Consider the following 20,784-nt stretch of genomic DNA (forward strand, 5'->3'; position numbering starts at 1 on the left):
TACTCTGATTTGATCAACAAAAACAAGCATAACTCAAAGTTCTTGTTCGACACAGTGGCAACACTTATGCATGGACAACCACCTGTAGCTCGCTCTCCTTTTACAGCACAAGATTTCCTGGATAACTTTGGGAAGAAAATAGAAGACATCAGGTTAAACATATCCCAGCATGCCTTAACCCAGCCACTACACCCTGCTATTGAGGTGGTTGCCACTACTGAGGTATTACCTAGATTTACAGAATTTGATAGTATCTCACTCGGCATGCTGACAAAACTCGTAATGTCAACAAAAAGCACAACCTGTTTATCTGATCCTATACCAACAAAACTGTTTAAGGCCCTGTGGCCCTCTTTTGGGCCAACTGTGCTGGAAATGATTAATCTTTCTTTAACTTCTGGATCTGTTCCTAAATGTTTAAAATCTGCAGTGATTAAACCATTACTTAAGAAACCTAATCTTGACCCTAGTGTATTGAAAAACTATCGGCCGATACCAAATCTATCATTTTTCTCCAAAATTCTGGAAAAAGTGGTGTCACGGCAGCTCATAGACTATCTTACTGAGAATAATCTCTTTGAGCCACTGCAGTCTGCTTTTAGAAAATATCATTCCACAGAGACGGCTCTCTCTAAAGTGGTGAATGATCTTCTGCTTACAATGGATTCAGACACCACTACGGTTCTGTTGCTGTTAGATCTCAGTGCTGCATTTGATACAGTGGATCATCATATTCTACTTGATGGGCTGAAAAATCATTTTGAGATTACTGGGAGTGCCCTTGCATGGCTGACGTCATACTTGACCAGCCGTTTTCACTGTGTTTTGTACAGTAACACTACCTCTAACCTTAGTGACATAAAATTTGGGGTTCCACAGAGGTCTGTCTTAGGCCCCCTGCTTTTCTCCCTTTATATAGCACCCCTTTGGCACATACTGTGGCGTTTTGGGATTACCTTTGACTGCTATGCAGATGATACTCAGTTATACATGCCGATAACTGCTGGTAATCTTGTTCACATAAAATCCTTAGAGGATTGCCTTGCAGCAGTGAGAAGTTGGATGTCTAAAAACTTCCTACTTTTAAACTCTGATAAGACTGAAATAATGGTTCTTGGTCCAGTGAGACATCGGCATCAATTTGACCAGTTAACGCTCAGCCTCGGCTCGTGTGTCATACATCACACTGACAAAGTGAGGAACCTTGGGGTAATTTTTGATCCTTCTTTGTCCTTTGGCCTCCACATTAGAAATATTACTAGGACTGCTTTCTTCCACCTGCGAAATATAGCGAAAATTCGTCCCATCCTGTCTATGGCTGATGCTGAGACCCTGATACATGCATTTATCTCTTCTAGATTGGACTACTGCAATGTTCTATTTTCTGGTTTACCGCAGTCTAGCATTAGGGTTCTCCAACTGGTTCAAAATGCTGCAGCCAAACTTTTGACACGAAACAGAAAGTACAACCACATTACACCCATTTTGGCATCCCTTCACTGGCTTCCTGTCCCAGTGTGATCAGATTTTAAGGTTCTGCTACTAACCTATAAAATTATTCATGGACTGGCACCTCCCTACCTAGCTGAACTAATTAAACCTGACGTACCGGCCTGGGCTTTACATTCTCAGGGTGCAGGACTACTTTGTGTCCCTAAGGTGAATAAGAAGTCTGCGGGTCACAGAGCTTTCTCTTATCGTGCCCCTGTTCTGTGGAATGATCTCCCTGCGTCAATAAAACAGTCAGATTCTGTGGAGATTTTCAAGTCCAGACTTAAGACGCACTTATTTTCCCTTTCATATGGCTAGCATACTGGTACAGTTTTGTTTTACGCTTTTTACTTTTAATTCATTTATTAGTAATTGGAGCGGGCTGCGGCCTCAACTTTACCTAAATTCTGGGTCTTTTAGTGAAGTTTAGGGCTAGTGGCCGGTGATCACCTTAGTATTTCTCTGTTTTTCTTGTTGTTTAATGCTGGCAAATTATACAGTATTTTTGTCTTTCTGATGCCTGATTCTGTTTTTTCTCTCTGCTTAAGGTGCAACTCCATCCAGAGATGGGAGTTGTATTCATGTTGCCGATCCTCCTGTCCTGTGCGCCAATAGCATTTCTTGTATATTCGTCCGTGAATTGTTCTGTAATTTATGTTTGTAGCATGGCCCAAGCAGAGGGTCACCCCTTTGAGTCTGGTCTGCTTGAGGTTTCTTCCTCAGAGGGAGTTTTTCCTTACCACTGTTGCTCTGGGGGTTGGTAAGGTTAGACCTTACCTGTGTGAAGCGCTTTGAGGCAACTCTGTTGTGATTTGGTGCTATATAAATGAAAATAAAATGAATTGAAATTGAGTTTGTTCGGCCTCGGCAGAAGTATGTTCTCTAATAAACACGCTTTTTTTTTGTTTTTAAAATCTATTATTAAACATTTGCTGATTTAAATGCAAATATGGAGGTTGAATTTCAAAATTTGAAGCTGCAAACCACAAAACTGGCTAACGGTCAAGTCTGTGAAAACTCCAGTTTCACAAAGAGTGGAACACTAATTCACTGTTGCACTGCAGCATTGCAGACATTCTCGGAACACAAGCCGGAAAAGTCAGCTGAAACACAAATCTGCCAAAGTGTATTCAGGAAAACAGCAGTGTGGTGAAATATGGCACAGTGGCTTTGGCTCAGCTCACTGCACTTCAACAGTCGGCCATACATCACAGATGAATGGAGGTTACAACTTACATACCATGTCCACAAATAAATCTACTGCTTCGTGGAAAAAAGTCAGTAGTGGACACACACGTTTCACACAAATCCTCATGAATAAAATGCGCAAGGACCAACAACATCACCAGTACAAAGTAAAGAAGTCAACAGAACACTGAATAAAACTGGTTTTTAACGCCAAAATATCACGTGTGCAAAGAGACTTTGATGCCTTCTACAAAAACAATAACATGCTGACAACAATCTTAAAAGCAAAAAGAGTCTCCGCTCAAATTTCACCACCTCTGCTGACTGAATACAAATTAATAAATTTAATGTCAGGTCATTTTGCACAGTTAGTGATGAACTTGTCAGCACTCTCATTTGCAGGATTATTCATAAAGTTACAGGCAACAAAAGTGGTCACAGTGTGCATCTTTTTAAATGTATGAACACAGAATTGAGCAGACACAGCCATCGTTTGCTAAAGGAGAATGTTCTCTTTTTTAATGTAATGCTGCTAAAAACATGTTCAGTGTGCTTCAAACTGCAAGTGAAAGAATATCAGTTGTTTTCACTGATGTGACTCATATCATTTACTCCAACAGTGATTAAATTACAGTCAAACCAAATGATTTACAGAATATGGCAGGAAATTAATGAGCAAAATATATGATTTACTCTTCCTGATGTGTTTGACACTGATACACAAATCAAATAATCCAAACTGTGTGAATGTAACTGAAGGTTTATGGACTCACCAGACAACTGTGGCATCATAGATCACCTGAAGAAAGAGAAAATTAAAGGTCAACAGCACAAATTAACTGTTACAGTTTTGGATTTAGATGTCCATTATTACATACATGAAGCAGACTTTTTACATCAACACCTGTGTTAAATAAAGGACTTATGTCCTTTACTTAACACAGTTATGACAGAGTTTGAGAGAAGAGTGAGGAGCTGCAGCAGCAGCTGCAATCAGCAGCATTTTTTTTTTCCTGTGCTCTTTGAGCGTGTAGTTTTTACTGCATTGTGTACACGGTATAAAAACAATGGGCCAATCAGAAGTTGGCAAAATCCCATACCATATAAAAATTTACAGGATTAGTCAAACATGAAAGATAAGTCCACATTAAATATGATCAAGTCCCACATTTCTGTCATCTACACTTGTAGAAATTCTACCTCTCAAAGCAAACTGATGCAGTTCATATGACATACGAGGTCTGTTAGAAAACTATCCGACCTTTTTATTTTTTGCAAAAACCATATGGATTTGAATCACGTGTGATTGCATCAACCAAGCTTGAACCTTTGTGCGCATGTGTGAGTTTTTTCACGCCTGTCGGTTGCGTCATTCGCCTGTGAGCAGGCTTTGTGTAAGCAGTGATCCAGCCCCCTCGTTGGATTTTTATTGCAAGTAAAATGTCTGAACGATTTGGAGCTTTGCTGCATCAAATTTTTCCAGAAACTGTGAGAGACAGCCAGGTGGACACCTTTCGGAAAATTCAGATGGCTTTCAGGGATGATTTTATGGGGATCACACAGATTAAGGAGTGTTACAGCCGGTTTAAAGACCGCCCACAGCGGCTGAGGGCTCGCCGCACTCCGAGCGGCGATCGACAGGCTGAAACGACCAGATCATTTCCAAAGTGAAGGCTGTGTTGATCTGGGACTTCGTCTGACTACCACAGAAATGGCAGAAGACGTGGACATCAGCACTTTTTCGGCACATTCCTCTGTTACAAGAGTTTTTGTCATGGAAAGAGGAGCGGAGGAATGCACCAGAGCCGCGAATGGCGTGGGACAAACGCACCTCCGTGTTGGTCTCACAGGACGGCTTTCAGATGGCTTTCAGACGGCTTTCGGTGGCTTTTCAGTCGTGTGACTATCTGAGAAATTGTGCATGAGCTGGACATGCCAGAACATGTCCTGTGAGGCTTCATCACGGCGTTGCTTCGCGCCATGCGGCTCTGTCCCGACGCGCGAATTCCTCCGCACGTCTGTCTCAATGTGCCGAAAAAGTGCTGATGTCCACATCTTCTGCAATTTCTCTGGTAGTCAGACGACGTCCCGGATCAACACGGCGTTCAGTTTGGAAATGAACGGCACATTCCACTGTTACAGGAGTTTTTGTCATGGAAAGAGGAGCGGAGGAATTTGCACGTCGGGACGGAACCGCATGGCGCAAAACAACGCCGATGCTGAAGCCTCACAGGACATGTTCTGGCATGTCCAGCTCATCCACAATTTATCGGATAGTCACACGACTGAAAAGCCACCGAAAGCCGTCTGAAAGCCATCTGAAAGCCGTCCTGTGAGACCAACACGGAGGTGCTTTTGTCCCGCGCCATTCGTGGCTCTGGCGCATTCCTCCACTCCTCTTTCCATGACAAAAACTCCTGTAGCAGTGGAATGTGCCGAAAAAGTGCTGATGTCCACGTCTTCTGCCATTTCTGTGGTAGTCAGACGAAGTCCCGGATCAACACAGCCTTCACTTTGGAAATGATCTGGTCGTTTCAGCCTGTCGATCGCCGCTCGGAGTGTGCCGCGCCCTCAGCTGCTGTGGGCGGTCTTTAAACCGGCTGTAACACTCCTTAATCTGTGTGATCCCCATAAAATCATCCCTGAAAGCCATCTAAATTTTCCGAAAGGTGTCCACCTGCCTGTCTCTCACAGTTTCTGGAAAAATTTGATGCAGCAAAGTTCCAAATCGCTCAGACATTTTACTTGCAATAAAAATCCGACGAGGGGGGTGGACCAGTGCTCACACAAAGCCTGCTCACAGGCGAATGACACAACCGACAGGCGTGAAAAAACTCACGCATGCGCACGAAGGTTCAAGCTTGGCTGATGCAATCACACGTGATTCAAATCCATATGGTTTTTGCAAAAAATAAAAAGGTCGGATAGTTTTCTAACAGACCTCGTATGTCTAAGTCTATGTCTGGACTCTTGCTTGCTCTGAGACACACCCACTGAGTCGGTCAGTGGGTGCGGTCAGCCGGCCCCTCGGCTTGTCAGCGAGCAGCTTTCTATTTAAAGGAACAGACACAGGAATAGGTGGTTTCTCAGACACGCATACATACAATTAGCTTGTTTTTCAGAATTAACTTGAAGCTCATCTGTGAATGAACGCTACTTAAAAAAAAAAAAAAAAAAAGACGGACTCGTTTCACAATGGTTAGTAGAGATAGCCCAAACTACACAAAGCATAATGGCAGCTTTTCGATATTGGGAACCTGGGAATGGATGATCTACAGTGCACTGGCAACATTTCCCATATATTTGTTTTGTGAACTGTTTTATAAATTGTGTTGGTAGCATGGCCCAAGCAGAGGGTCACCCCTTTGAGCCTGCTCTGCTTGAGGTTTTTTCCTCAAATCATCAGAGGGAGTTTTTCCTTAGGGCCCCTTCACACATAGTGCGAAGTTTGGACGAAGTTTGGACGAAGTGCACACTAAGTGCGCATGATACAGGAATTGCGTGCAAACAGTGTGAAATCGTCTCTGCGTCTAATGCCTCCTACACCTGTTGCTACAACTATTTGCGCACACCAGCAGCTGAAAGACAAACTGTGAGCTGTGCGAACCCATCGCACCCTCTCATGGCAGTGTCAGCCAAAATTGCTGTATTACGTGGACATAAATAAAAACGTATATCGCAATGGCGACAAGCTGCAGCCAGCGAGCGTGTGCACGGAGCAGACATCGACAGCCAGCCAGGTTAAAACGGACCGTCAGATCAGAACACACAGCAGGCGATCTAATGTCACCCACGTGAGCTCTGTTCCACATGACGTGGTGTCCGTGCTGTGATGCGCTGTCCACAAGACACGCGTGTGGGACAGAATTCGCACAGCCAACTGGAGGCACCGGACCAGTATTTGTAGACACCAGAGCACACTGCTTCTCATTCATGTCATTTCATGACTGTATGTCTGTGACCACGGGTTATCACCAGAGGAACAGACGGATCATATTTGTATTGCTCGCTTGATAAATGCAGTATTTTTATATGGTGTGTGATTTAATTGTTTTTGTAATACTTCCATGTCCTTCCTGATATGAGGCAGATTCCCGCATCTTTCAAAGAACAGCTCCGTAGCTCAGTGGTAAAGTCGCTGACTGGCAATCAGAGCTTTTGAAAGGCATGAGTATGCGTCCTGTGGGTGATGTGTTTTTTTATTCCACATAAGCAGTGCGATGTGCTTCCACAGGTACCGGCTGTTTCTTATTTATTCCACATAAATGGCGCGATGTGCTTCCACATGTACCATATGGTTTTATTTTTATTTCTTCCACATAAGTGGCGCCATGTGCTGCACCTGGTACTGCTCCTGCTCAAAAGACACCGGCATGCACGAAGCAGGTGCAAGAGTTCGTGCACGCCTGTCCGTCAGCGCGATGTTTCATGGTGCGCTAATTTCGAACTGTTTCGTGACCCTAACCCTAACCCTTGAGGCAACTTTGCTATGATTTGACGCTATATAAATGAAAATAAATTTTAAAAAAAATTAATCTACAGTGTTGCTATGCGTTCATGGAAAACTTAAAACAACTCTCAGCTGCAATTCCAGTAAATTATTTGAAGGTTGTCATTTGTGACTCACATTAACGTTATTCCCATTTGGCACACATCTACTTTTTCTGCCATCTGTGCAACCCACTCTAATGTCAATGTTGACACCCAAAGCATCTCTCGCTAGTGACCGCTGGCTGCAGACTGATGTGAATCCACTTAATTCATCACACATCATTTTCGTTTTTCTCCTGTTGAGAAACAGTTCAGTTACTAATTATTTGAGCTCTAATACTGATTAAACCACGTCTCACCAAAATGAGTGCCAGCACAGAGAGGATGTAATAGAGAGAATCCCTCAACAGAGACCACCAGGTCAGAACCACCGTCTGTGGAGAAATGTTAAAAGGAAGTGAGTGTGCTGTATGATGGTGTGAATTCACTGTGAGAAGATGGTGAAACTTTCAGGAGGTTTTCTACCTGCCCTGCAAAGATGCCACTGAGACCGATGATGACGAGGATGTTAAAGACTGCAGAGCCCACGATAGTCCCGACTCCAACGTCTCCTTTAGTGATGAAGACGCCTGGGGGTTGACGCACAGGACTCAAATGATATTTTCTCCCATTCCGTACTTGGCCTCATTTAGATTCACATAAGAAAATATTGTTTAAGGGTGGACTGAGTTTTTATTTACAGTAGTGTTCAGAATAATAGTAGTGCTATGTGACTAAAAAGATTAATCCAGGTTTTGAATATATTTCTTATTGTTACATGGGAAACAAGGTACCAGTAGATTCAGTAGATTCTCACAAATCCAACAAGACCAAGCATTCATGATATGCACACTCTTAAGGCTATGTAACTGGGCTATTAGTAAAAAAAGTAGAAAAGGGGGTGTTCACAATAATAGTAGCATCTGCTGTTGACGCTACAAACTCAAAACTATTATGTTCAAACTGCTTTTTTAGCAATCCTGTGAATCACTAAACTAGTATTTAGTTGTATAACCACAGTTTTTCATGATTTCTTCACATCTGCGAGGCATTAATTTTATTGGTTTGTAACCAAGATTTTGCTCGTTTACTAGTGTGCTTGGGGTCATTGTCTTGTTGAAACACCCATTTTAAGGGCATGTCCTCTTCAGCATAAGGCAACATGACCTCTTCAAGTATTTTGACATATCCAAACTGATCCATGATACCTGGTATGCGATATATAGGCCCAACACCATAGTAGGAGAAACATGCCCATATCATGATGCTTGCACCACCATGCTTCATTGTCTCCACTGTGAACTGTGGCTTGAATTCAGAGTCTGGGGGTCATCTCACAAACTGTCTGCGGCCCTTGGACCCAAAAAGAACAATTTCACTCTCATCAGTCCACAAAATATTCCGCCATTTCTCTTTAGGCCAGTTGATGTGTTCTTTGGCAAATTGTAACCTCTTCTGCACATGTCTTTAATTTAACAGAGGGACTTTGCGGGTGATTCTTGCAAATAAATTAGCTTCACACAGGCGTCTAACTGTCACAGCACTTACAGGTAACTCCAGACTGTCTTTGATCATCCTGGAGCTGATCAATGGGTGAGCCTTTGCCATTCTGGTTATTCTTCTATCCATTTTGATGGTTGTTTTCCGTTTTCTTCCACGCGTCTCTGTTTTTTTTTGTCCATTTTAAAGCATTGGAGATCAATGTAGATGAACAGCCTATAATTTTTTGCACCTGTGTATAAGTTTTCCCCTCTCCAATCAACTTTTTAATCAAACTACGCTGTTCTTCTAAACAATGTCTTGAACGTCCCATTTTCCTCAGGCTTTCAAAGAGAAAAGCATGTTCAACAGGTGCTGGCTTCATCCTTAAATAGGGGACACCTGATTCACACCTGTTTGTTCCACAAAATTGACGAACTCACTGACTGAATGCCACACTACTATTATTGTAAACACCCCCTTTTCTACTTTTTTTTTTTACTAATAGCCCAATTTCATAGCCTTAAGAGTGTGCATATCATGAATGCTTGGTCTTGATGGATTTGTGAGAATCTACTGAAACCTTGTTTCCCATGTAACAATAAGAAATATACTCAAAACCTGGATTAATCTTTTTTGTCACATAGCACTACTATTATTCTGAACACTACTGTACATGTTTGCACATCTACCACCTCCAGCTACAACTCATGAAAATGTTCCAGTAAGAAGTACAGTGTTTACTTTTTTCATCTTTTTTTTTTTTAAATTGTCCATTATTTTTTGCAAGACATTTTACATCAAATATGTAATTTTTTGTTTAAACCTGTTTCAGGAATGTGATTCATCAGTAAACAGAGAAATCAAAGGAAAAGTACACTGTGAGTCTGGGAGGCCAGGACCTGCGTTGGTGGGGCGCACTTTGAAGGGTTATAAAGGCTCAGAATACATTTTTCTGCATTTTAGAGAAATAAATCAAATTTTCCTGAGGCTTTCAGGAGAAGATATGAGAACATTTTATGAAATACAGCAGTCTGAGTATTTATTAGCAAAGTTACAAATTGCGACAATCCAGTAAATAATATTCATCTGTCGCCAATGATAGGCCTATCATTGCACAGTAGTAAAAGTACCTGTTTTATTTTTTGTGGTTGGATTCAGAAGTGCTTGAGTCTGTTTGTGCAGAGGATGAGGCAGCAGAGCTCCTCTTTTCTTGAGGCTGTTTTCATTTTTGTTACAGGCTGTGTGAGTCCATAGCTGTGGCATTTCTTCCACTCAGACAGTGATTTTTACTGCAACTGCATAAAAATTAATGCAGTCATCACTTTAAAATCAAGTCACATGACACAAAATCACACTTGTGTAAATTTTGCAACTAATCCATAGTTCACATGTGTGGCAAACCATGTTATCGGTTACACCACTAAACAGTGGAAATCCATGATTCCGCAGAAATTCCCTGCACACCCCTGCAGTTTTGGTCTCTTAACTGCATCAAGAATTGGCTCTGAGCACTTTCTTGTTTGCAATAGCGATGAACAGATGGACAGATGAGCTCAGACAGGAGTCTGGACTACGATGTTGAGAGCAAGTTAATGTAGAGAGCAGGTTGAGACTTGACTGGAGAGATGGAGATATGCTTTGGAGAGAAGGGGAATGAAAAATTAAAGTGAGGAAGAGCCAGCCGGAGTAAATGTGTGTGAATGACAGGGAGCACAGAGAAATAGCACAGCTGCAAGGAGGTTGTGAAGATAGATGAATTTAAATGTTTAGAATCAGCTATTGAAAATAATGAAGAATGTGGAACTGAGGTGAAGAAAATATAGGCAGATTAAAGAGGGTGGACAAGGGTTGGAGGAATAATTTGTGACAGAAATATATCTAAGTGTGAATGGGGAGTTTCTAAAACAGCAGTGAGCAGGTACAGTGCACCTGGAATGTATTCAAAGCTATTCACTTTTTCTACATTTTTTTATGTTACAGCCTTATTCCAAAATGTATGATTTTTTTCCTCAAAATTCTACACACAATACCTCATAATGACAATGTGAGAAACATTTTTGGAGATGTTTGCAAATTTATTAAACAAACAAAAACAAAAATTTAAGAAAGCACGTGTACATAAGTATTCACAGCCTTTGCCTTTTAGCTCAAAATTGAGCTTAGGTGCATCCTGTTTCCACTGATCATCCTTGAGTCATTTCTACAGCTTAACTGGAGTCCACTTGGGGTAAATTCAGGTGATTGGACTTGATTTGGAAAGACACACACTTGTCTACATATAAGGTCCCACAGTTGACAGTGCATGTCAGAGCACAAACCAAGCATGAAGTCAAAAGGAATTGTCTGTAGACCTCTAAGACAGGATTGTCTCAAGGCACAAATCTGGGGAAGGGCACAGAAACACTTCTGCTGCTTTGAAGGTCCCAATGAGCACAGTGTCCTCCATCATCTATAAATGGAAGAAGTTCAGACCCACCAGGACTCTTCCTAGAGCTGGCCGGCCATCTAAACTGAACGATAGGGGGAGAAGGGTCAGGATGGTCACTCTGTCAGAGCTCTAGCATTCCTCTGTGCAGAGAGGAGAACCTTCCAGAAGGACAACCATCTCTGCAGCAAACTACCAATCAGCCCTGTATGGTCGTGTGGCCAGACAGAAGCCTCTCCTTAGTAAAAGGCACATGGCAGCCCACCTGGAGTTTGCCAAAAGGCACCTGAAGGACTCTCAGAACATGAGAAACAAAATTCTCTGGTCTGATGAGACAAAGATTGAACTCTTTGGTGTGAATGCCAAGTGTCATGTTTGGAGGAAACAATGCAAACTGCCTACAGTGAAATATGGTGGTGCCAGCATCGTGTGGTGGGGATGTTTTTCGGCGGCAGGAACTGGGAGACTAGTCAGGATTGAGGGTAAGATGAATGCAGCAATGCACAGAGACATCCTTCTCCAGAGTACTCTTGACCTCAGACTGGGGTGACGGTTCATCTTTCAGCAGGACAATGACCCTAAATACACAGCCAAGATATCAAACGAATAGCTTCAGGACAATTCTGTGAATGTCCTTGAGTGGCCCAGCCAGACCCCAGACCTGAACTGATTGAACATCTCTGGAGAGATCTGAAAATGGCTGTGCACCGACACTCCCCATCCAACCTGATGGAGCTTGAGAGGTGCTAAATGGTAAATGGACTGCATTTATATAGCGCTTTTCCATCTGAATCAGACGTTCAAAGCGCTTTACAATTATGCCTCACATTCACCCCGATGTCAGGGTGCTGCCACACAAGGTGCTCACTACACACCGGGAGCAATAGGTGGCAAAGGCCTTGCCCAAGGGCCCTTAGTGATTTTCCAGTCAGGCGGGGATTGGAACCCATGATCTTCTGGACTCAAGCCCAACACCTTAACCACTAGACCATCACCTCCTCCAAAAAATTCTCGCACGAATGAAAAATCATCTGAAAAAGGGCCAAAACTTGCAGTGTAAAGCCAACATTTATGTGTCAAGACAATACTGAGTGCACGTTTTACAACATCATAAAACGTGCGCACATCATAGTGGTGCAAAGCAGAATGGGCAAAACTGCCCATAGATAGGTGCACCAAGCTTGTGGCATCATATTCAAGAAGATTTGAGGGTGTACTTGCTGCCAAAGATGCATCAACAAAGTACTGAGCAAAGGGTGGGAATACTTATGTACATGTGATTTCTTAGTTTTTTTTTATTATTAATAAATTTGCAAAAGTGTCAAAAAACTTTTTCCATGTTGTCATTATGGGGTATTGTGGGTACAATTTTGAGGGAAAAAATGAATTTACTACATTTTGAAATAAAGCTGTAACATAACCAAATGTGGAAAAAGTGAAGTGCTGTGAATACTTTCCAGACGCACTGTACGTTGTAAAGCTTAGAGGCAGTGGTGCTCAGAAAACATCAGGAGGCAGACCTGAAGATGCTGTGATTTTATTTGGGAGCGATGAGGATGGACAGGATTAGGAATAAAAATTAGGGATTATGGACAGGATTAGGGACAGCAGAGGCAGGCCAGTTCGGAGGTGAGTGAGTTTGGAAATATGCAGAGGAAGTACCTAGGGTATACAAGGAGAAGGATGCTAACGACGGAGCCAACAGGATGTGGTGAGGGAGGACATGCTGGTGGTTAGTGTGACAGAGGAAGATGCACAGAACAGGGTGAGATGGAAATGGATGAAATTACTGTGATGACTCCTAACAGTCTCCAATTGTAAATGAGCACAAATATGACAGAACATCAGTCTTAGAGGTGTTGGCAGCTTTGTGGAATTTCTAGAAATTGTGTTGCAATATATGATAGCGCTGAAAATATAAGAACTTAACTGGAGCTGTAAAAATCGCCAGAAGTCAAACAGCCTTTAATTTCTCAGAAAAATAAAAAAACAAAACTCTACTTTGGTTTTAAATTACACTCTGCTGACACCTCCTGGATGGTGGTAGTTTTGCAAAAGTTGACAGGAAAAATCAATCAATCAATCAATCAATTTTTTTATATAGCGCCAAATCACAACAAACAGTTGCCCCAAGGCGCTTTATATTGTAAGGCAAGGCCATACAATAATTATGTAAAACCCCAACGGTCAAAATGACCCCCTGTGAGCAAGCACTTGGCTACAGTGGGAAGGAAAAACTCCCTTTTAACAGGAAGAAACCTCCAGCAGAACCAGGCTCAGGGAGGGGCAGTCTTCTGCTGGGACTGGTTGGGGCTGAGGGAGAGAACCAGGAAAAAGACATGCTGTGGAGGGGAGCAGAGATCGATCACTAATGATTAAATGCAGAGTGGTGCATACAGAGCAAAAAGAGAAAGAAACAGTGCATCATGGGAACCCCCCAGCAGTCTACGTCTATAGCAGCATATCTAAGGGATGGTTCAGGGTCACCTGATCCAGCCCTAACTATAAGCTTTAGCAAAAAGGAAAGTTTTAAGCCTAATCTTAAAAGTAGAGAGGGTGTCTGTCTCCCTGATCTGAATTGGGAGCTGGTTCCACAGGAGAGGAGCCTGAAAGCTGAAGGCTCTGCCTCCCATTCTACTCTTACAAACCCTAGGAACTACAAGTAAGCCTGCAGTCTGAGAGCGAAGCGCTCTATTGGGGTGATATGGTACTACGAGGTCCCTAAGATAAGATGGGACCTGATTATTCAAAACCTTATAAGTAAGAAGAAGAATTTTAAATTCTATTCTAGAATTAACAGGAAGCCAATGAAGAGAGGCCAATATGGGTGAGATATGCTCTCTCCTTCTAGTCCCTGTCAGTACTCTAGCTGCAGCATTTTGAATTAACTGAAGGCTTTTTAGGGAACTTTTAGGACAACCTGATAATAATGAATTACAATAGTCCAGCCTAGAGGAAATAAATGCATGAATTAGTTTTTCAGCATCACTCTGAGACAAGACCTTTCTGATTTTAGAGATATTGCGTAAATGCAAAAAAGCAGTCCTACATATTTGTTTAATATGCGCTTTGAATGACATATCCTGATCAAAAATGACTCCAAGATTTCTCACAGTATTACTAGAGGTCAGGGTAATGCCATCCACAGTAAGGATCTGGTTAGACACCATGTTTCTAAGATTTGTGGGGCCAAGTACAATAACTTCAGTTTTATCTGAGTTTAAAAGCAGGAAATTAGAGGTCATCCATGTCTTTATGTCTGTAAGACAATCCTGCAGTTTAGCTAATTGGTGTGTCCCCTCTGGCTTCATGGATAGATAAAGCTGGGTATCATCTGCGTAACAATGAAAATTTAAGCAATACCGTCTAATAATACTGCCTAAGGGAAGCATGTATAAAGTGAATAAAATTGGTCCTAGCACAGAACCTTGTGGAACTCCATAATTAACTTTAGTCTGTGAAGAAGATTCCCCATTTACATGAACAAATTGTAATCTATTAGACAAATATGATTCAAACCACCGCAGCGCAGTGCCTTTAATACCTATGGCATGCTCTAATCTCTGTAATAAAATTTTATGGTCAACAGTATCAAAAGCAGCACTGAGGTCTAACAGAACAAGCACAGAGATGAGTCCACTGTCCGAGGCCATAAGAAGATCATTTGTAACCTTCACTAATGCTGTTTCTGTACTATGATGAATTCTAAAACCTGACTGAAACTCTTCAAATAGACCATTCCTCTGCAGATGATCAGTTAGCTGTTTTACAACTACCCTTTCAGGAATTTTTGAGAGAAAAGGAAGGTTGGAGATTGGCCTATAATTAGCTAAGATAGCTGGGTCAAGTGATGGCTTTTTAAGTAATGGTTTAATTACTGCCACCTTAAAAGCCTGTGGTACATAGCCAACTAACAAAGATAGATTGATCATATTTAAGATCGAAGCATTAAATAATGGTAGGGCTTCCTTGAGCAGCCTGGTAGGAATGGGGTCTAATAAACATGTTGATGGTTTGGATGAAGTAACTAATGAAAATAACTCAGACAGAACAATCGGAGAGAAAGAGTCTAACCAAATACCGGCATCACTGAAAGCAGCCAAAGATAGCGATACGTCTTTGGGATGGTTATGAGTAATTTTTTCTCTAATAGTTAAAATTTTGTTAGCAAAGAAAGTCATGAAGTCATTACTAGTTAAAGTTAATGGAATACTCAGCTCAATAGAGCTCTGACTCTTTGTCAGCCTGGCTACAGTGCTGAAAAGAAACCTGGGGTTGTTCTTATTTTCTTCAATTAGTGATGAGTAGAAAGATGTCCTAGCTTTACGGAGGGCTTTTTTTATAGAGCAACAGACTCTTTTTCCAGGCTAAGTGAAGATCTTCTAAGTTAGTGAGACGCCATTTCCTCTCCAACTTACGGGTTATCTGCTTTAAGCTACGAGTTTGTGAGTTATACCACGGAGTCAGGCACTTCTGATTTAAAGCTCTCTTTTTTAGAGGAGCTACAGCATCCAAAGTTGTCTTCAATGAGGATGTAAAACTATTGACGAGATACTCTATCTCACTTACAGAGTTTAGGTAGCTACTCTGCACTGTGTTGGTATATGGCATTAGAGAACATAAAGAAGGAATCATATCCTTAAACCTAGTTACAGCGCTTTCTGAAAGACTTCTAGTGTAATGAAACTTATTCCCCACTGCTGGGTAGTCCATCAGAGTAAATGTAAATGTTATTAAGAAATGATCAGACAGAAGGGAGTTTTCAGGGAATACTGTTAAGTCTTCTATTTCCATACCATAAGTCAGAACAAGATCTAAGATATGATTAAAGTGGTGGGTGGACTCATTTACTTTTTGAGCAAAGCCAATAGAGTCTAATAATAGATTAAATGCAGTGTTGAGGCTGTCATTCTCAGCATCTGTGTGGATGTTAAAATCGCCCACTATAATCATCTTATCTGAGCTAAGCACTAAGTCAGACAAAAGGTCTGAAAATTCACAGAGAAACTCACAGTAACGACCAGGTGGACGATAGATAATAACAAATAAAACTGGTTTTTGGGACTTCCAATTTGGATGGACAAGACTAAGAGTCAAGCTTTCAAATGAATTAAAGCTCTGTCTGGGTTTTTGATTAATTAATAAGCTGGAATGGAAGATTGCTGCTAATCCTCCGCCCCGGCAAGTGCTACGAGCATTCTGACAGTTAGTGTGACTCAGGGGTGTTGACTCATTTAAACTAACATATTCATCCTGCTGTAACCAGGTTTCTGTAAGGCAGAATAAATCAATATGTTGATCAATTATTATATCATTTACCAACAGGGACTTAGAAGAGAGAGACCTAATGTTTAATCCTAATCCTGATATTTCTGCACAAATTGTGAGAATAAATAAAATCCACTTCAGTGTGATACAAATCTCAAATCAAAGACACCTTCTCTGGATCAGGGAACAAATGTGATCACAGTAAGTGCTGCAGAAACAGTTCCATTAAATTAAGGCCCTGACAGTTCTTTTTTAGTTTACATTTTTTTTTCTATAACAAATCCATATAAGAATTCATATTAAAAAATTACAAACTATAAATAAAACAGCTCATGAAAAATAAACATGAACCATATCATATATTTAAAAGAGCATTTATAAAACCACAGACAGCCTTAAAAAGCTGTGTAAAAATTCCCATGAGGCAACTATCTACGCTTTTTATAACCAGCACATTATTTATGCAAAATATGTTTCATGCAGCTCAAAACTTTAACTGCCTCCATAGGGACTGAACCTTTCCCGGATTTGGCTGTCCTGTATGTGTGTTACAGACTGTTATTGACCACAACAATGATCTGAACCAGCTGAGGGCCACATCCAGAGGAGGTCCAGGTCCACATTCAACCGCCACACCTTTGGGGCGCAGTGTTATTCGTCTGCGCTGCTCACCAATGAGGGAAGTAAAAAGCTCCGGAGCAGAACTCCCTGCGGCCATAAAAGTCGCTCCAGCCACATCTTCACTGAGCTGCAAGTTCTGTGAGACAAAAAGCTTCACTTTTCAACTGCTCAAAATTCTAAAGAAAATGAGATCTGAAAGCAGGTTCGAAACATTTTCTCACCTCAGATATTTTCTCAAGTGAGGGGACAAAGTAGTCGTCACACACGATGGCCAGAGCGTAGAACATGTAGATGGCCTGGATAGTACAGAATTAAGTGTCAGATACATGTCACACATTAAAGACAAATGTGTTTTTGAAGTTTAAGTAACTCCGGATATTTAATATTCTGTGCCACCTTGTGATAATGAGTGATGGTTCAAGGGTTTCAGTAAAGAAGGAAAATAAAACGAGTTTTTTATGAAGCACTCACACACAGCACGTGCAGAAACACCGCCCCTTTCTTCCTCTGCTCCTTAGTGAAGATATCCTCTGGAAACTCATGGATGGCTACAGAAGGACATGGGTGCAGGCACAGACAAAGTTTTTTTTCTTCTAAAAGTAAGGTAACAACTCCTGTGGGCATGAAGACAGTAAGAATATTTATCTATAATGACCTTGACCTTCACTCAAATAACTGACCTCTGGGTGACCTTACTGGCAGTGGTGGCCACAGATAGCCAAAAAATTAACTCTGATAACAGATAATCAGATAACTGAAAAGTTATCGTTGATAAAGATAAACCGATAAACCACCCAAATGTATTGGAAGTTACAGATAACCGATAAATTCCAGTATTGTCTCTGCTACATTTGCAACTACTAACAAGCTGAATTTGAGTTTTAACACCACAATTGCTTTTGGAAGCATCAAAAGCGACAACAGACCCAAACAATGAGCCCGCACTTCTATTTTTGAACATCCTGCCTCCTGCTGGAAGCTCTTGTTTAGTACACGGCTTCCAGCACAGAAGCAAGCTGAGAGCAGCCACAAAGCCAGCTCTCTACCAATCACAACGCTCCGGTCAGGCGGAGGTCTTGGAAAATAAAGTCATGCTGACTTATGGTTTGGTGTGAATACTGATAGAATAACTCCAGTAATGTCAATTCTGTCATTTGTTGAATAATGCACTAATTCTGAGGTTTTGTAACAAACACAGACAGATCACAAAGGATTCTGGGTAAAAGTGCCTCTGCTAAACACTGATTGGTTCAGTCATTCATTATGTAAACCAACACGTTAATGTGACGTGTGTCGTGTGTTGGTGTTTACAGATAAATGTGCTTTTGTAAAATATTCCATTTTTTATTTGTAAAAACAGGCATTTTTACGGAGCCCTGGAAGTGTCATCGCAAATTTTTTTGCATGAGGAGAGAATGTGCGCTCATTTTATTAGTGCTGTGCGCACGTTTTATGATGTGCGCACGTTTTTATGATGTTGTAAAACGTGCGCTCAATATTGTCTTGACACATAAATGTTGGCTTTACACTGTGCAAGTTTTGGCCCTTTTTCAGATGATTTTTCATTCGTGCGAGAATTTTTTGGACCGAGTTTCAGGTTAATCGTGCATCCTGCATCGTGTAGTGTACATGGAGTAACAACCTGCGTTTAACATCTCACGACCACCTCCTGATCGCCGATCGTATGGTCGAATGAAAATCAAACTTGTTTGATATTATTCTGGTTGGCCGTCGTGAGGGTATCCTGCTGCTGAAGAGCAACAAGCATCCAACTGCTCGCTACTGTGCATGTGCAAACACAGCAGAGCTGTCTTGTAATGTTTTTTTTTGTTGTTTTGTTTTTAAATTTGATATCTCCCATCAAGAGTTTTTGTAAATTAAGTTTGAAAAAAAAAAAGCTTACGTTTTGCTTCTGGAAACACGAGTTCGACGTGTGGTTTTTGAACGTACAGTGTGTGAGAAAAATAATCGGGCGCTCTGAACTTTTACACCGTGCGGTTCTGTTGTACAATTTGAACTGAAACCGAGTACAGTGATTAAAAATAGCATACAGTGTCTGCTCAGCTTCAGGACGAATACTGCCATGAACTGCCATGAACACTACTGGCCAGTAGATGGCAGCAAAGGCCTTGAAAACTTGCCAAAACAAAATTCCAGATAATCAGTGTCTGCTACATTTAAGATGCATGGAATTTAACAAACGCAAACACAATAACAATGTCTATAAACCCAGAGAATATATTCATGAGAGTTTTAGGCACTAGAGTTTAATGCTGTTGTCCGTGGAGCCTGAACAGAGTGTCTGAAATGCATTCGTCGTGTCGTGAACGTACTGAGATTACCCTATCCTACCCATAATCGTCCACCTGGTCGTTACTGTGAGTTTCTCTGTGAATTTTCAGACCTTTTGTCTGACTTACTGCTTAGCTCAGATAAGATAATTATAGTGGGCGATTTTAACATCCACATAGATGCTGAGAATGACAGCCTCAAGACTGCATTTAATCTATTATTAGACTCAATTGACTTCGCTCAAAATGTAAATGAGTCCACCCACCACTTTAACCATACTTTAGATCTTGTTCTGACTTATGGTATGGAAATTGAAGACTTAACAGTATTCCCTGAAAACCCCCTTCTGTCTGATCATTTCTTAATAACATTACATTTACTTTAATGGACTACCCAGCAGTGGGGAATAAGTTTCATTACAGTAGAAGTCTTTCGGAAAGTGCTGTAACTAGGTTTAAGGATATGATTCCTTCTTTATTATGTTCTCCAATGCCATATACCAACATAGTGCAGAGTAGCTACCTAAACTGTGTGAGTGAGATAGATTATCTCGTCAATAGTTTTACATCCTCATTGAGCACAAGTTTGGATGCTGTAGCTCCTCTGAAAAAGAGAGCCTTAAATCAGAAGTGCCTGACTCGGTGGTTTAACTCACAAACTCGCAGCTTAAAGCAGATTACCTGTAAGTTGGAGAGGAAATGGTGTCTCACTAATTTAGAAGATCTTCACTTAGCCTGGAAAAAGAGTCTGTTGCTGTATAAAAAAGCCCTCCATAAAGCTAGGACATCTTACTACTCATCACTAATTGAAGAAAATAAGAACAACCCCAGGTTTCTTTTCAGCACTGTAGCCAGACTGACAAAGAGTCAGAGCTCTATTGAGCCAAGTATTCCTTTAACTTTAACTAGTAATGACTTCATGACTTTCTTTGCTAATAAAATTTTAACTATTAGAGAAAAAATTACTCATAACCATCCCAAAGACATATCATTATCTTTGGCTGCTTTCAGTAATGCTGGTATTTGGTTAGACTCTTTCTCTCCGATTGTTCTGTCTGAGTTATTTTCATTAGTTACTTCCTCCAAACCATCAACATGTCTATTAGACCCCATTCCTACCAGGCTGCTCAAGGAAGCCCTACCATTAATTAATGCTTCGATCTTAAATATGATCAATCTATCTTTATTAGTTGGCTATGTACCACAGGCTTTTAAGGTGGCAGTAATTAAACCATTACTTAAAAAGCCATCACTTGACCCAGCTACCTTAGCTAATTATAGGCCAATCTCCAACCTTCCTTTTCTCTCAAAAATTCTTGAAAGGGTAGTTGTAAAACAGCTAACTGATCATCTGCAGAGGAATGGTTTATTTGAAGAGTTTCAGTCAGGTTTTAGGATTCATCATAGTATAGAAACGGCATTAGTGAAGGTTACAAATGATCTTTTTATGGCCTCAGACAGTGGACTCATCTCTGTGCTTGTCCTGTT

General features: G+C 41.1%; 1 protein-coding gene across 4 annotated transcripts in view; it reads right to left on the reverse strand.

Moving 5' to 3' along the window:
• Positions 1-20,784, reverse strand: part of LOC117517525 (sodium/potassium/calcium exchanger 3) — a 110,392-nt gene that overhangs the window by 40,904 nt on the left and 48,704 nt on the right. For all 4 annotated transcript variants that reach the window (XM_034178569.1, XM_034178568.1, XM_034178570.1 and 1 more), the window contains 6 exons: positions 17,477-17,553; positions 17,227-17,301; positions 17,057-17,141; positions 7,696-7,799; positions 7,530-7,604; positions 3,453-3,478 (listed from right to left, as the gene is read on the reverse strand). In XM_034178569.1, the coding sequence (XP_034034460.1) occupies positions 3,453-3,478; positions 7,530-7,604; positions 7,696-7,799; positions 17,057-17,141; positions 17,227-17,301; positions 17,477-17,553 (442 nt within the window). The remainder of the gene's footprint in view (positions 1-3,452; positions 3,479-7,529; positions 7,605-7,695; positions 7,800-17,056; positions 17,142-17,226; positions 17,302-17,476; positions 17,554-20,784) is intronic.

Source organism: Thalassophryne amazonica, chromosome 9, assembly GCF_902500255.1.
Source record: "Thalassophryne amazonica chromosome 9, fThaAma1.1, whole genome shotgun sequence".
NCBI classification, from domain to species: domain Eukaryota; kingdom Metazoa; phylum Chordata; class Actinopteri; order Batrachoidiformes; family Batrachoididae; genus Thalassophryne; species Thalassophryne amazonica.